General features: G+C 37.6%; 2 protein-coding genes across 2 annotated transcripts; both read right to left on the bottom strand.

Moving 5' to 3' along the window:
- Nucleotides 1–7,462: 7,462 nt before the first annotated feature.
- LOC122039024 (protein FAR-RED IMPAIRED RESPONSE 1-like) lies at nucleotides 7,463–7,986 on the bottom strand. Its single transcript, XM_042599040.1, has 2 exons — nucleotides 7,621–7,986; nucleotides 7,463–7,546 (listed from the first exon to the last, which is right to left on the bottom strand). The coding sequence occupies exons 1-2, from the start codon at nucleotides 7,984–7,986 to the stop codon at nucleotides 7,463–7,465; spliced, it is 450 nt and encodes a 149-aa protein (XP_042454974.1).
- A 3,593-nt stretch (nucleotides 7,987–11,579) lies between these two features.
- LOC122014162 (UDP-rhamnose/UDP-galactose transporter 1-like) lies at nucleotides 11,580–15,033 on the bottom strand. The gene is made up of 5 exons (XM_042570344.1): nucleotides 14,581–15,033; nucleotides 13,813–13,997; nucleotides 13,521–13,721; nucleotides 12,727–12,888; nucleotides 11,580–12,076 (listed from the first exon to the last, which is right to left on the bottom strand). Exons 1-5 carry the CDS (start codon nucleotides 14,705–14,707, stop codon nucleotides 11,717–11,719), a joined length of 1,035 nt encoding a protein of 344 aa, XP_042426278.1. The 5' UTR covers nucleotides 14,708–15,033; the 3' UTR covers nucleotides 11,580–11,716.
- Between the last annotated feature and the right edge of the window lie 2,778 nt (nucleotides 15,034–17,811).

The raw sequence follows: 17,811 nt of genomic DNA, 5'->3' as shown, positions 1-17,811 counted from the left end.
CTGCTCTTTTATTTGTCGACCCACGTTTAAAGGAAGTAAAGTTTTTTTCGATAATTTACTAAAGGGCTCAATTTGAAAAAATCTCAAATCACACGTTATATTTTGTTTAAAGGATAGAAGACTGCTTTTAGGTGATCTTCCTGCTTACCCTCTTATCAATTTCAATCCCTACTTTTTAAAAACAAAAAAATCTTAGGTATATTTTAAAAAATTAAATATAAAAATTATTTTTTTTAATTTGAACATCGATCCTGTTCGAAAATAATAGAGATAGAAGTCTTTTAGATGAAGAAAAAATGATAGATGACACTCTTTTTTGCATACACAATAAATCGAGCAAAGAAGAGTGTTAGTGGAAGAACCGAGAGGAGGTCTCTGGCGCAGACATTTCGACGCTCAAATCAGTATTGTAGCTGAGCAAAAAGTGGAGAATAAGATGAACAGTAGACACATGTTTTTCAAAGTGTAAGGACGTACCTGGCCAATGAAGAGAACCTCTTTTTATACAGACCCTGAGAACCCTCATAATTATAAGGTGTTAGAGAATGTTTGATATCAGAATATGTCGAATAATGAAATATGTACAACTATTTTTCGAGGAAGATTCCATTTAATGCATATAAACTGTCTTTTGTAACTTCTGTATTAATGAGGCGATTAAGAATGTTTAATATCATACTATAGCAAGTAACGCCAAACAATGAAAGTTGTACGACCATTCTCGAAGAAATGTTCTATTTTCTGTATATGCTTTAGTGGCGGAATACTCCCTATCAAGTAGCTGTTATTCCCTGACAGATTGTTGTAATTTCTTGATAATGTTATCTTTTAGAGGTAGTCCGACTGCCCTAATAACTGGCCGACTTATGCTAGGAGTTTGTATATGAGAAGTGGAAAATCGAACCCCGAAGGCTCGACCGACTTCATAGCCAACCAACCGTATGCAAAGTGTCTTAGAGCTAAGAGATGGGGAGCCACATCCTGAAAGTCCAACCGGCTCTTAGGTCGATCTACTATATACTAAGAGTTGTGTTGTAAGAGTGGAGAGCTAAAACTCTTAAGTCCAACCGGCTCTAAGATCGATCAATTATATTCTGTGTATCTTGGTATTGAGGAGTGGACCGCTAAGCCCGTTAAGCTCGACTAGATATGAGGTCGACACGCTGTATGCTAAGGGACTTATGCTTGAAGAATAGGAGGGGGCTAAATCTCGTAAATACAACTGCCTTTTAGTCCTCCCGAGCATATACTGAGAGTTGTATTGTAAGAATGAGAAACTAAGTCCATTAAGTTTGTCCGAATATTAGGCCAATCAACTGTATGTTGAGGACTTATGCTTGAAGAAGGGGGGCTAAACCCATAAATCCGACCGACTCTTAGTCCACTCGAGTCAATGCCAAAAGTTATACTCGTATGAAGAATGAAGAGTGCTGCGTGGGGCGTTGAGTCTTGTATATTTGGCCGGTTCTTTGTCCGCCCGGGTTTGTATTGGGAGTCATGCCTATAAGATATGAGGAGTTGCACTCCATGGCCCCGGTCGAGTTGAAGTCCGCCCAGGTTTGTACTCGGGGCCTCACTCCTGAGAAGTGGTTCATCCGGGTACGTGCATCCTTACTTTAACCATCATTTCATCTTGATTTTGACTGTCACATCATCATAACCATCGATTTCACATTACCTCAGGGGTCATTTAGAACATACCATATCAGATGCTTACAATGGAAAATAAATGAATCTCCCTTCCTCTTATCTATCAACTTATATAGTTCCATCTTTTAAAATATTTAACTAGTAAAATTAAAATCAAGATTAGACATCAAATCCATCTTCTTTAAACTTTACTCTTCCGTGTAGTTACAAATTTATAGTAATCCAAATATCTAGATTCATCGGTAAATTTTAATCAAAGCATAAATCTAAAGAACTTTAATAGCACGCATTTCAAGTCCTGTAAGTTTTTGAAGTGCCAACAAGTCTAAATGTACCCTCCTTTACTGTTTTCAGGCTTCCTTTATGTAAGGAGAAAAAAAAAATCTTCAACTAGAACACTTATATTTGGTCTCCTAGAGACCAAGACCATGTTACGCCTGATCTGAGAGCAGAGTTGGGCCTGGTGCAGGGAGACTATGCTCAACTTGGTCCTAATCTACTCTCAGATCAAGCCCAACGTGGTCCCAGTGTCCAGAAGATTAGACCTAATTATAAGCATTCTAATTGTACAGGGGAACCGGTACGATATTCCTAATAGCAACCAACACCAAGATTGGGTAAGTTATTTCGGTCTTGATATCTAGATTCGTAGAGCTTTGGGCTTATGCATGTTGCTAACTGAGATAAATGATTATGACAATGGTTTCGTTGTAGTTTCAGCCTCGGATCTCTAGCATTATTCTGACAATCACCCCTATTGGCAGTGGGGCAGCAAGGGAGATTTGGTGATAGGGTAAGATGATGGAAATACGATTCTTGTTTTAGCTTAAAAATTTGTATTGATGCTAGTAGCTTATTTGGCATGGGGTAATTCGGATCATGATCATAAAATTTGTCAGATCAGTAGCTTAAGGTGAAACGGGATGAGTGCATACATGATCAATAGCATTTATTTAGAGATTTAATAAATGAATTAGGGTTCCTAGTAAATAAAAATTTAATTTAGCAATTTGATATTTGTGTTAGTAGCTAAATTAAAGGTGTTGATACAGGACTCTGATTTACGACGAGCTGCCTTACATGAGATACCTTTGGCATGCGCTATATTGGAGGCGGGTACCTTGACTTATCTTTTAGATATTGTCATTTGATATGCATAGTAGATTTTAACGAGTAGTAATAATTATGTTTATATCTGCATCGGTATGTCACTATTTGTTTCCTGAGTATGCTTTGTTTGTTACCTACTTATTTTGCATATATGCCCTATTTATTATTTATGTTATAGAGGTAGTGACATATCATGCCTTATGATATACCGGACTAGTTAGATATCATATCTGACAGAGTATCTAGATCATATTATTGGATCCATTTGTATTTTTGGTACATATATTATATGGAGGTGTCAGGATATTCATGTTTAGTGTCATGCACCATGTTGCATGATTGCATGCTGAGCAATTGACATCTCCATTATTGTTGAGCACATCACTAGTTACATGGATCTGCACACACAACCACTCATGGGTTAGTGGTATATCAGGCAGGGTGTGTGGCAGTTTGCTCTGTTAGTACTCCGCTGGTCCACTCATGGGTAGCGTGACGCAGCGTGGTAGCACGTAAGGGATCCCTCCTCTGGACTGTCTCAGGGAGATGAGAGCATTGCGCTCTCCCACTTATGATTTGGGGTAGGAGGATAAGTGTATTCCGACAGTATCCTGTCCACTCGATCACTCATCAGGAACAGTGACGGCAGAGTGCACAGTTGTTATAGCCCTACCCACTCGGTCTCACCATCGTGTGTGAGATGGCTGACTAGCATCAGGGGTGACCATGTCATTTGCATCATATACATTATTGCATTTATTGCTTGTGTTTGTTGCACTTTATTTGCTGCATATTGAATGGATGCATATGATTGACATGCATACAGGGACATATTATTTTTAGTCTGACGACCTTGTTATCCTGATAGGAGGTTCGGGTGAGTACAGTTTTTTCCCCATTTCTTTCATATTTGCATTGTTCATTACTTCAGGAGACTGTACACATATTTATTACTATTAGTTATTACTTGCTATGCATGACAACTTGGTATCCGCTGAGGAGTTAACTCACCCCATTGATATTACCATTTCAGGTTGATGCTGTCAGGAGGTTTCAGTCGCTAGTCCCCACTTCACATCGCAACGGGTTCACTTATTTTGACTTTTTTGGTTCCTTGTTATATATATTTTTTATATACTTGTGATGTAGGATTGTACTCGAGGATGTTTATCGAGTTGGTCTACTGCATTTGTTTTCCGTTGCGTTGTTTTCTCGGTTGTGGTTTTAAGTTTTCCGTCGATGTATTGGAGTAGGTGGTTTTCAAATATAAACTGCGTGGTTGTGTCAGCCAGAGGCTGAAATATATAAATTACGTGATTGTTTAGTTGTATTTTATTATTATTGTTCCGGCCGTGTTGGCCAAGGTATATATGTGGCCCAAAGGACTTTGTAGTAGAATCTCATATTGTCACCCGTACAGGAAAAATGCTGCCAAAATTTCTTTTCGCAGAGACTATCTAGGACGTGACAGTGAATGTTTATAAAACGTGTTCTAGCACACATCCACATCAAACATATTCTAACAGTAACTATATGAAAGAGTAAAGTTTGGAGAAGGTAGATTTAATAATAAATCTTTATTCTAATTTTAGTAGTTAAATTAAAAATAAATAAATTTGAGTTGTATAAATCGACAGATACAAAAAAAAAAAGAGATATTTATTTTCAACGTGTGAAGAGAGAAGGAAAAATATATTAAGGTTGCATGTATTAGAACCATCAAAATTATTTTAAAATTTCAACGTTTCAAATATGATTAAGATGTATTGGACATTAATGTATAGAAAGTTAAGGTCGACGGAAGAGGTAGATTGGAAAGACCACTCAAATCAGGATATCCTTTGGTCATTATAAAAGTGCATGATTTAAGAATTCGAATAATTCTCGAGCTGGTCTCATATAAAGTTTTCATCCAACATTAAAGTAAATTCAAAAAATTATAGATGAGTTATAACAAATAATCGAACATCATCAATGATTCATATTTAATTGTTAGAACCGACTAAGATTACAGTGACTCCTATGAAAATTTCGTCCACCTTAAAAACTCAAATGGATTTTAACGAATGAACATAATCAATGATTCAAACTTGACTTGCGTTTGAAAATATCGAATGTGAAATTAAAATCCGTACGTCGCATCATAGCCAGGTGAGATAAAGTTTCTTATTGAAATTATATGATATGCTCAAGGAATATGGAGCACGAAATCCTCAAGGAATGATTCAACACTTCCTACGTGGAAAAAAAGGAAATAAAAAAGCATTTCGTATTACACAGCCCAGCTTTTACCCTAAATCCTGCGGCTTCTCCTTTCCCCTCCACTTGCAACGCGATTCTCGATTCGACTTCTCCCTTCTCCTCCACCGTCACCGCTTCTCCCTCCTCCTCCACCCATGACAACGGCCAACCGAACCCTAAGATGCCACCCCAGTAAAGCCCTAAAGCCGTCCTCCACAAGCGAAGCCCTAAAGTCGTCCTCCACCAGTAGAAGCTCGTCCTCTACTCCATGCGGCGAAGCTCCAAGCTCCTCCATGCTGTGAAGCTCACGCGACTCGGCTTGACTTCTCCCTTCTTCTCCACCGTCGCCGCTTCTCCCTCCTCCACCCACGACGACGGCCAACCGAACCCTAAAACGCCACCCTAGTAAAGCCCTAAAGACGTCCTCCACCAGCGAAGCCCTAAAGCTCCTCCACCAGCGAAGCTCGTCCTCTACTCCACGCAACGAAGCTCCAAGCTCCTCCACCCTGTGAAGCTCCTCAAAGCTTCTCGAAGCCTTAAATCTCCTCCTCACCCTAACGCCATACTTCCCCCGGACCTAAAACTCCTCCACCAGCAAAACTCCTCCACGGTAATTCTGTCGAAGCTCCTCCACGCCCTAACGCCGCACTAACTTGGTCGATGTGGAGAGGATCACGTTCGGAGGGAAGGTAAGGGTTATTCTCTTCCTTGTAGTTCCTTTGGAGGATTTTTATTGGTTGATTAATTGGAGGAATATGTTTCTAGTGCTCATTTCAGCACGAAAATGCCACTCTTTGATCGTCGATGTTACTGTATCTGCTGGATTTAGGAGTCGTTTGGGGAATTTGAGGTTCTTTATTCGTTTGAATGATTGACTTCATATTTTAGAAGGATTTTAGGCTGCGTAAGCAAATATGCTTTCCTTTTGTCATATATAATGTTATGGGTGAAGTATTGTTATATCATATAGTTGCAAACAATTTGGTAATTAGGTGATCTTTCTAGTTTGAATTCGTTTACTCTTCTTTTCTTTTTTGTCAGTTGCTGGCATTTCTTCTCATATTGCTGTATTTTTTCCTATTACATGTTTTGGTCATGATTGATGAGTTGTTCTTCTATAGGATTATTTCTTTCTTTTATGCTAGGCACTTGTAGAAAGATAAACCAACCAATACCTATTTTAATTGGGATCAGTCAGTGTTATATAACACTACACTGGAGTCTGGTTTAGGAACTCAGAGATGCATGCGAATTATTTGTGAGAAATGATTAAAGTATGTATCTAGTTAACTAAGGACAACTATTGATATGAAAAAAATTACAGGACAAAGGAACAAATATCCATGGAAGCCAGCTCTTCATAAGGAATATCATTGACTCAAAGAAGCATGAATGATGAACAAGGTGAAACTCCCAATATATTATGTTATTGTGGGTTAAGAGCTACCATCTGGACATCATGGAAGGAAACTAATCCAGGAAGGCGTTTTTTTTATGTCTAAAATTTAGAGTAAGTTTTATTTATATAAAATTATTTCAAAATCAAATTTATTTATATGTTGAGATCTCTTATATATTATTTACATATTGGGTTTTCATTAAGTTTATTTGATATTCAGGATAAGGGATGCAGTTTCTTTTTATGGCATGACTCAGAATTGTCAGAAAGATCTAAGGCAATTATTAATCATTTGATACAAACCAAATGTTACATAGAAAATACAGAATTTTGATATAAAGGATGAGGTTACATGATAGTTACCGATAATATGTCAAACATTAGAAAGTTTAAAGTGAAAGAAGCAATAATGATACCTGAACAATATCATTAGGAACCAATAGTTCTTTATCCAATCTAAACAATCTCTGACTCTCTATAAGAACAGAATCGCCACTTAGATTTAACAAAAAAGCTAAAAAATACAATAAATGAAGAATCTATAATCAAACCTGAAAATTTATTAATTTGTTCAATGTTTGATAACTCATCTTGTTTTCTATCAATTGTAGAACCTTATAGACAAATGTACTTATACAAATTATCAACATAACATAACACCAAAGTAACAAATTACACCCAAATATACAAACCAAACCTTTTTTCAAGACTTTGCCTTTGCCCTTTTCTCAATTTGCTCAATTTTGGCTTTTTTTTTTCGTCGGTGGACGTCCACGAGACCTTACTTTCAGTGGACTGTGAAACCTTTTGCTCCCATTTCTTGATTCCTCATGTATTATGTTGCTATCATGATCACCATCCAATGAATCACCAATGTTGGTATCCATAAACCTTTTTTTTGCTTCTTTTAATATCCCAATTAAAACAAAGCACCTCTCATCATTTTTTGACCCAAGTTGTCCCACTTCCTGTAACAATGGTTGAAGATTATTGTATCTTCGTCTTTCCTCTGCATGCTGACAAGAATCATCATAAATATTGGTGATTCCTTGATATCTACGTTTAATGTCTTTGCGCCATCATTCCAAAATATAATGTTCTGGAACTGTAGTGACTTTTCTTTTTACCAGAACAGACATCAAATGTCTACAGACAATTCCACGAAACTTAAAGAGACGACACAAACACTTCATCTGACATTGTAACTCACTATATTGTACCCAAAAGGAAATCTCTTTTGGAGTTGTTCCATCTTTTCCATATACAGTTTCCATCACCTCAAAAAACAATGTTAATCCTTCTTCCTTCACAAATGAAGTATTACAAAACATCAAACCTTGTAGTTCATTTTGAAACAACTTAAATATCTTGTTAATGTAAACACTTTGAAACTTCTTTTCAATTGGATTGCCACAGATGATCGGAATTATTGAATTAAAAGATGTAAAATCAGAATTATCTTCCTTTTCAATCTTGCTTTTCAAAGCATTGTCATATTGCTCAACAATCCGCTTCAAAGTTGTTTCTGAATGAACATAATCATCAAAAAAAGTATTCATACTTTCACTTCTTTGACTTGTCGACATTCCTGCCCAAAATTTATCTTTCACATACACAGGCATCCACTTATGACGAATTTCATATAAAGAATTCAATCAATCATTTTTCTCCAAGTTGAATTCTTTGATAAATTTTTTCCAGTTGTTATCACATTCTGTAGATGTCAAAGAATTATAAACAATATTCTTCAAGTTTCTCTTTATCAACTTATAGTTGGCATGACTACTAAACTTAGCTAGAAATTTTTCATAATATGCCAAAGACATAAACGATGATGAGAGTCCGGAAATATCTCAAGAATTGCAATTTCCATGGTTTTGCATTGATATGTAATAATAGCTCGTGGAGCTCTTTCTCTCATGCATGCCAACCATGATTTAAATAACCAAATGAAAGTTTCTGAATCTTCTGCATTGATATGTAATAATAGCTCGTGGAGCTCTTTCTCTCATGCATGCCAACCATGATTTAAATAACCAAATGAAAGTTTCTGAATCTTCTTTATATATCAAACCACAGCCAAGTAATATGAATTCACCATGATGATTTACTCCAACAAACGGAGCAAATGGCATATCATAACTATTGGTAAGATATGTGGTATCAAATATAACGACATCAGAAAAAGAATCACATGCAGCCCTACACCTTGCATCAGCCCAAAATATATTTCTGATGCGAGAATCTTCATCTACATCAATTACATAAAATAAATTTGAATTTCTACTTTGCATACAACAAAAGTAATTATTCAAGGCTTCTGCATCACCATTCCCAAGCCTTAATCTCCGTCCTTCAGCCACATAATTTCTACACTTTCTCTCATCAAACGACAAATTTTCATAACCACTAGCTTCAACAACAAATGATTGAAAACTTTTACTTAAAGTTATTCCTGCTTGATCATTCAACTCTAATTTCCTCTGAGTTTGGAAATCTAACACTTTATTGCATCTGAAATGTCTTGACTTCCTTGGAATTAATACATGATTATGTTCTAGTTGAATACTAGTAATGGCACATAATTCATCATTCTGAACTGTAATATTAATCTTTGTTTTGCAATTCATTTTGCTACAAGCTCTAGGATAAAAGGAATTTTTCACTCTAGGAACGGTCTTACCATTTTTAGAGCATCCGAATGAAAAATACTTTATCTAGCCATCATCTTCTTTTTTGGAACCCAACTTTGAAATCCCAAAACCAAGACCTTGGGCATATGATTTGTAAAAAGCACGGACTTCTTCTTCAGATGAAAAATACATCCCAACTTGTGGAGTATCAAGTGTATTTGAGCTTGACGAATCACCCAAATTTTGCACATCACCCTCAATTAATAGTTCTTGCTCCATAACAATTTTACAACCTAAATTCAAATAAAATATTTATTGGCAATCATAAATAAATAATAGCACAAAGAAATGTTTAAGAACATCATTAGGAAAAAAAACTGAAATGAGAATATAACAAGGAAGATACATAAATAAATAATTCAATATGTTTCTTTTGCTGTTATGAATACACATAACTTACAAAATAGCAAGAAACAAACAACACGCATTATTGATGTCAGATTTGTGAAGAAACAACAAAGCATCAATCAAGGTACCCCTTTAAGCAGGATAATGAATCATGAAATTTAACTAAAATACTGGAAAAACTACAGTGAGTGAATCCACTTCTTATACATTTGAAACTCTTTGCATAGGAAGAAATCTTTACATCAAAAATAAACAAGAAAGTTCATGAATTGTTCAATCATCACCATGACATTTAACTAAAACATAAGAGAAGATACAGTGAGTTACCAGAATGGAAAGGGCAGGAGGAAGAAGGAGATACTGCCAGGAGTAGCTTCTCTGGTGGATGTTTGGTGGTGGAGCTTCATTAGCGGAGGAGCTTCACAGCGTGGAGGAGCTTGGAGCTTCATCGCGTGGAGGAGATTTAGGGCTTCGAGAAGCTTCAAGGAGCTTCACAGCATGGAGGAGCTTGGAGCTTCGCCGCGTGTGAGGAGATTTAGGGCTTCGAGAAGCTTCAAGGAGCTTCACAACATGGAGGAGCTTGGAGCTTCGCCGCGTGGAGGAGATTTAGGGCTTTGAGAAGTTTCGAGGAGCTTCACAGCGTGGAGGAGCTTGGAGCTTCGTCGCGTGGAGTAGAGGACGAGCTTATGCTGGTGGAGGACTGCTTTAGGGCTTCGCTTGTGGAGGACGGCTTTAGGACTTTGCTGGGGTGGCGTCTTAGGGTTCGGTTGGTCGTCATCGTGGGTGGAGGAGGAGGGATAAGCGGCGACGATGGAGGAGAAGGGAAGAGGGAGAAGTCGAGCTGAGAATCGCGTCGAGGTGGAGGGGAAAGGAGAAGCCGTGGGATTTAGGGCAAAAACTGGGCTGTGCAATACGAAATATTTTTTTATTTCCTTTTTTTCCATGTAGAAAGTGCTGAGTTACTTCTTGAGGATTTCGTACTCCATATTCCTTAGCATATCATTTCTCTAAAAGATATTGGAAGCACTTTACCTTGATTTATTTTTTTTAGATAATATCTACATTTAATATTGACTCTTTCCCACCCTGCTAAAAAAATGCATATTAATTGTAGTAATTTATTGAACCACGTAGCAAAATTTTTAAAATACTTAAATTAAATTATGCAATTCACCTACTGTTTCTGACCGTCCTGTGTCCTTTGGCCGGTCAAACCAGCATCATAGAGTTGGTCGTGAAATACAGCTAATTAGGCGACTATGTGGCTCCGATTTTACGTCGGCTCAATCATAATTTCATGGCCGCTAGATTGCCATTTCATGATTTCACAGCCAACTTAATCGTAATTTTGTGGCCACCTCAGTCGAACATGATGGTCATTCGCCCGTGAATTTTATCCAACTCGATAAGTCAAATCCTATCATGATTTTGCACTTGTATTTTTTTCGTTTTTGGGACCATCTATTCTACTGAGTCGACTGTACAGATAGTCTCGACAGATGACGAAGAGAGAGCGAAAGAGTATTTTAGATAGAAAATTTGTTGAGTTGGTTATTTTAAAAATAAGATATTTAATTTGGATATTTGAAAAAAATAAATTGCCTTACTAATTGTGGGCTTTGCTTGTTCTATTGGTGCTTAACAATGGAGCAATTACCTGGTCGATTATTTTACAGCCTGAAAGAACGCACTTGGCTCAAATCTGGTAGCGTGGGCTGGGTAAATACCTTGTTCTATCGATCGGATGGTGAACTCCCACTGTTCGTACGTGAGTTGGAGCTGATGTTTTACCGTCTCTCTCTCTCTTACATTGTGGTTACAATCTTGATTCTTGTGAGCAATAGGACAACTCACGCCAAGTAAGGTTGCAATGAGTAATAATTTAACTCACTTTGAAGGATAGTCATGTTGCTAACTGTGCTTTGTAAAAGTTAGAATTTAGTTTGAGCTAGATTAGCATTTAAATAAAGAAGTTTTATAACTAGACGAATTGGCAAATAGGAGAAATAATTTCCAAAGTTCAATAATCAATGTAGTCTGCTAAATATTGGCATCCGAGAAAAGAAGCACAGACTTAACGATGAAAAATGAGTTATTCATTACCTTTGGCTCCATTTTTAATCGATATAACATCCACGAAAAAGTGTAAAAACTGTGTTTTTTTTTTTAATTCATTCGAGTACAAAGCTATCAGCGTAGAGGAACGAACAAGATAGTAGATATTCAATAACCAAAAAAAAAAAAAACTAGAAATGAGAATGGCAGAGAAAACTAATCAGCTCTTCGTCTGCCCAAATTCAATGTTAGATTCGGGGAGTCCATTTACTTTCTCCTTCAGGAGCATCACATCTTCCCCTTCTGATTTGCTATCAGCGTTTTTATATGTTGGTAACTTAGCCTGTTTTTCAGACTCAACGGCCCAGCTGTAGACCACCATGCCAAGGACAGCGAGTAGCATTCCTAGTATGTTCTTTAAAGTGAGGGCAGAATCAAAAAGTATCCATCCCAGTATTAGCACGCAGACAGTTTTCATATGCCCCAAAACTTGGAAGGATGTTGCAGAGAATCTGCCAATGCAAAGATATTGACTCATGTTGCAGAAGACGGCCAGGGAACAAGAGAGAAGAATGAAAAACTGCAAACAGAAAAGATCATACAAGGAATCAGTATTAGGCATCTAGAAGAGATTACAATCTTATGCTATATATATCATTTTTGTGTTCTAAACTACCGGCAATAAGTACAATTCCAAGAGCTAAGCACTCATACCAAAATCAACGATGGGCTGGGTAGATATTGGTTATTTACTTGTGCATGCACAGAAGGTAGCTACTACATCTGAGTTAAGTCTTACAATTCGTATTATATTTGTGCATTTTGTAGCAGCTATGCAAAGGTTTGTCCAAGAGTTTGAGTGATCACATACGGGCACAATATTTACTTTGATCAGTTTGACTAGTTTTGAACTGGAAAAAACAAAATTGCAAGTGCAAACCAAATATATAGGCCTTGTGCTATGAGGAACTTTTATTAACGACAAGTTACAGGAAAACAATAACTAAATTTCAGATGCATATTAAAATTCAGAAAGGCAACAACAAATGCACATTTATCATCCATGCTAAATTAAAATTGAAATATTCATTATGCCTGTTGTTTTATGGTCAATTATTTGCGAAAGAATAGATGCATTGAATTAAACAAGTATTAACCACTAATGCAAAATAAGTTGAGGCAGAATCTGGGTCAACCATAAACCATATACACAAGGATACCAGAACTTACAATTGCTCCTGAAGAATAATGGTATTCCCTAAGTGAGCGGTGATTGAGGTAGTAGTCTGCAAATGGACCGACCACTACAAGAGAGATTGCCTGAACTGGTGCTGTCTTGCTTAGAAGCTCGAAGGAACCAATATTGTATTTTTTTTGGAAAGATCCAATTGTCTGAAAAAATGATGATGACATGGCTACGTGAGAGGAATAAACAATTATAACCAAAATCCATCAATATATAAAACTACTAAAGACATTACTTGAAGCAAATGTGAAAAGTGCAAAAACAAGATTAAACTGAAAAGGTATCAGAATATACACATTCAACAAAATATATTAGCTAACTGCAAGTACTCAATAATTTAAATTAAGAGATGAATGACCACTGCAAACCTTGCTTCCAGCTATCAAATGAACGCAGAACAATAATCAGAAAATTTGGATTTGCTTGATGAATTCGTGCAGGAAATCATAATTGAAGTAGAATAATTTGCAATATACTATTATATAGCACCAGTAGGACTCTAGAATACTTTCTATCCTGTTGCTAGACTGGGACAGAACTCTAAAATAGCTGATAAATAATTAAATATACCTATGGAAAAAAGAATAGTCACGTGACACAGCATAAAGTATATCGTTATAAAACATATGGAAACTCAGGCAGTAATATTGCTTACTATCGAGCATGATGATAGTTTTATATTTCAGCTAACGTAAGTTTTTGCAAATAAGACGAAATAAAAAGCAGAAAGACGAAAAGATCTATATGGCTATGCTTAGTTTTAAAAGTTAGTTCTCACAATCTGCTGCAGTGACGTACACAAAACAGCTACGCATGCACTTAGCAGACCCTTGGCATTAATATCCACATCTGTGACTGTGCAAACACCTACTCCCACAGCCACAACAGCTACGGCTAGTATCACCCGAGATGAGTAGTGTTTATTGTGCAATAGAAATTCCATAAAGCAAACCACGGGTATTATGCTCAGTTTTGAAATCTGCATATTTTAGAAAAAAAAATACGCCGGTTAACACATTGAATAAAACGATGTTGTGATCTTGTCAACTGAAATTCGTAAATTAGCACACCTGATAGAATCCAACCGAGTTCAGCATGAGACTAAGATTCATTCCAGTAATTGACAGATTTGCAACAATGGAGAACCAAAAGAGCTCCCAGAACGGGACATACTTGGACACGGAGAGACCAGCAGCGTTTGAGATCCAACCAACAAGAGCAGTGACACAAAAATGAAAACCCGTCAGGGTGGTTGCTGCACACATAAATTGCAATTAGTGAGACTCCGTGAAACTGAACCCCAAACAAGAATATTTTTTCTTAAAATATATAAAACAGATTCAGCAGGACTCGAGGGGAAAAAGCTTGAATGCGACATCAGTAATCACATCGAGAGCTACAAAAGTAACAAGGCTACTAAAACCACCAGCCTTACGGTCCAAATTAGCTTCAACTGACTGCAATGTTCCCTAAAGCCTAGATCCAAGGAACAAATTCAAGAATATGACCAGAAAATTCTTCAAGTCGGTTATTTGTGCGAAAAGCCGACCGGAACGCCGCAGCAGCATACAAACATACATATGTTTTAAGCATACATCTATAGCCATAACGTGGTTGGCATCTTAATTACAGATCTGTAAACACCAAACTCATCTTCCTCTCAGAAAACAATTCATGTTTGTGGCAATTGTTTTCTCCTGGAAAAAACGGTACCAATCTTTATCTTCGGTTGCCTCAAATATTTACGCTGTTTGCCCGATTCCAACACCATGACCGAGACAACAAGAGAAAAAAAAAAGAAAGAAAAGAGAGCGATCCAGCCGAGAGAGAGCAGGTACCGAAGCAGAAAGCGTAGCCGTTGGGCGACATGAGCTGCTTGTTGGCCATAATGATGCCGACGGAGCTGATTACGTTCATCGCCCAGGCGCCGAAATCAGATACGACGGGTTTCTTCTCCAGATCCATGACTCCTCCTCCTCCTCCTCCGCCTCTTCCCCGGTAACCCTAACTCCCAATACCTCAGATGAGCGTGGAAGGGAAGGGAGAGGAGGCGAGGGGGTCTAGAGACCGCAGCCCTACGAATTTATTTATACAATACGATCCGAGAAAGCAAAGGGGAAAGGAAGAAGACTTGATGACGAAGGTGAAAAAGGAAGACCGGAGACGCACAAAAACAAATTCCAATTTTTGAAACCGCAATGGTGGGCGTCGAAGACGATGCCCATTCGGTGTCGTTTCGTCAGCCCTACCAATTCAAGATCTCACTCTCTCTCTCCCCCTCTCGCCAACGATACGGGACATAACGGAAGTTTTAAGGCGTTTGAGGATGCGACAAACCGACCCATTTTAGAAATGCGGTACGTATTCGAATCGGGACCTACACGGAATGGATTTTCGAGCCACTCACGATGTAGGTAACAACTTGCGTAGGCTTCGGGATATAAGAAATAAATTTTAACGCGGAAGTTATAGTCCGGGGTCCACTTTCCCTAAAGAACGCCATTCGATGGTAGCAAACATAATGTTTAGACGTAGTCCATTATTTGGATTGGAAATGTGAATAAAATATGGAGATAGAGTTAAAAAAAAATTATTATGTATTTATTGTGTATGAGATTTTAATTTTATATTAGAATTTTTTTAAATTTTATTATTGGTTTAAATTATGATATATATAGATTGATATTGTAAATATATACATATGAAAAGATTCTTTCCTGTGTGGGTGTATAAGTATGAGTATAAATTCAGAATCCGAATTATACCGAATCAAGGTTAACTTGTGTATCAGTACGACTTTCGCACATCGAATGCCGAATCAGTTGAGACAAAATTTGCTCAAGCGAATAAATTAATATTTTATAATAGTTTTTTTTTTGTTGCTCATTAATTGATTTAATTGAAACTAATGACAATTAATGTCAATAAATGATTATTAATTTATTCAATTAAAATTATCGACAATTAATGATAATAATGATTATTAATTTATTCAATTTAAACTATCAATAATTAATGATAATAAATGATTATTAATTGATCCAATTGAAATTATCGATAATTATTGGCAATAATGATCATTAATCAGTTATTTATTACAGTCAAAGGTTGAGCCCCTATATAAGGAGTTCAGATCTTGAGTAAAAGATAGAGAGCGAGAGGAAGAGCAAGAAGCGAATCTTTGTCCATCCGTGTTCTCCCACAAATACTCTCTCAACAATGTATCTGTTCGGCTGAACTACTCGTGATAGCACTCGGACGCATTTCAATTCGCCATGAACAACCAATGCTCAGTTGCTTGCGTGATTTTGTCGTTATATCCTAGGGAACAAAGGACCCCAGAGAACCTCGGAGCACAACTAGAGATGTGGCGAATCTGTTTCAAGAAAATTACGTTGAGCGCGCAGACCTCAGTTGTAACGACCCACCTTCTGGGTACTGGCTGTAAGGCCGGTCACTACAGTTTCTACTGTCTATATGCTGTGCGGAAAACTGGGTTTATTAAAATTTTGCTAATCTAATTGCTGGGAACGCTGTAACTGAATGTTCTACATGTACCTAATAATTGTACACATGCTAGGGGAGGTATTTACCACTGATACCGGACTTCTGATCGGTCCACGGACCGGTCCACTGACACTGGCACGGGGAAGAACCTTTGGATCGGTCGACTGACCGATCCATGATTCACTAGAGTTTCTGTACGCACCTGGATCGGTCTGCCGACCGATCCAGGACCTCACTGATCGGTCGGACTGACCGATCCAGTGGCTCACTGATCGGTCAGCTGACCGATCAGTGGTGTGCTGTTCGCGATCCAACTATCGGAATTCTTTCTGTTCGCGGCTGGATTGATCTGCCGAACGATCCAGCTGCGAACAGAGAGTTAGGACTGCCGAAACCAGCTCCCTGATCAGTCTACCGATCGATCTGAGACCCCCTGATCGATCTGCTGACCGATCAGGGGTTTCTGATTTCGTATCAGAAACTCTGATATCAGCACTGATGCGTGCCAAAATCATTATACAACACTATAAAAGCTAAATGAGCATTCTACAAGGAAATGGCTAACATACTAAACATGATGTGAGATATGATTCATTACTTCATGACAAGTAATCACGCTAAGTGCAGAAAAACAACTAACAATGTTCTGATAGATACCTCTCTAAAGTTGTAAGGCAGTTAACTTGCTAAATATTCTAAAACATAAGATAAACTTGCTAGATCCCTCAGATCTTTATTCCAGGTTCCTCCCACACACATCTTGATCTGCATTGCCCTCCAGCCTCCACTAGTCCACTTTTCTTTTACCTGTATCTGCAATATAAGAAAAGTAGCATCTGTAAGCTAAAAAGCTTAGTAAGAAATCATCTACCTCACAAAAACATGCATACGATGCAGATATGATTTTCAAAGCATGCTATTTGAAATATACTGACTAGGCTAAACATGGCATGGCATGTGATCATACAAGCATAGCAATCAAGAACTGAACATAAGCTATCATACTTGCGGAAATAGAGCTGAGCATGAAAACTGAAACTGAAACAAATCATGGAACTGAACTAAACTGATCATGATATGTACTAAACTAACTGAGCTGGTACTGAAACTAAGCTGAACTCACATAACTGATTGTGAATTTGAAAAGCTATACATATAATAAGTGAAAATACTAAACATGCTGCTGATGGGCCCTGGCAACTGTACTTGCTATGCGCGCATCCCTATCCAAACCCGGGATTGCAAGTTCCGAATCTAGTAGGGTTTACTAGGTTAGCTAAACCTAGGGACGACTATGGGAGTCCAGCCCAGTGGATATCTAATCCAGTACAGTGCCACTGCTGAAAGTAAAATACTGAATGCTATATACTTATTTTGCTGAATCTAGGTTATCTGAACCTAGAACTAGGTTGTCTGAACCTAGAGGCGACTGTGGGAGCCCACCCATTGGACTGTAGTCCTACATAAGTTGAAATAAACTAATTTGATGTTTTAAATGCTTCTAGTGCATTTAATAAGTTATTTAAACTATCTATTACTGAGCTAGACATTTAATCGAGCCC

Source organism: Zingiber officinale, chromosome 1A (genome assembly GCF_018446385.1).
Source record: "Zingiber officinale cultivar Zhangliang chromosome 1A, Zo_v1.1, whole genome shotgun sequence".
In the NCBI taxonomy this organism is placed as follows: domain Eukaryota; kingdom Viridiplantae; phylum Streptophyta; class Magnoliopsida; order Zingiberales; family Zingiberaceae; genus Zingiber; species Zingiber officinale.
Note: the sequence above shows the minus strand (reverse complement) of the source record. Positions and strands in the feature narration are given on the sequence as shown.

Coding starts and splice junctions, on each gene's coding strand:
- LOC122039024 (XM_042599040.1), bottom strand. CDS start 7,986: ATGTCGACAAGTCAAAGAAGTGAAAGTATGAATACTTTTTTTGATGAT. Junction 7,547..7,620: donor CAAAAGAGATTTCCTTTTGG/GTACAATATAGT, acceptor AATTGTCTGTAG/ACATTTGATGTCTGTTCTGG.
- LOC122014162 (XM_042570344.1), bottom strand. CDS start 14,707: ATGGATCTGGAGAAGAAACCCGTCGTATCTGATTTCGGCGCCTGGGCG. Junction 13,998..14,580: donor CGGCTACGCTTTCTGCTTCG/GTACCTGCTCTC, acceptor TTATGTGTGCAG/CAACCACCCTGACGGGTTTT. Junction 12,077..12,726: donor ATTATTCTTCAGGAGCAATT/GTAAGTTCTGGT, acceptor TTCTGTTTGCAG/TTTTTCATTCTTCTCTCTTG.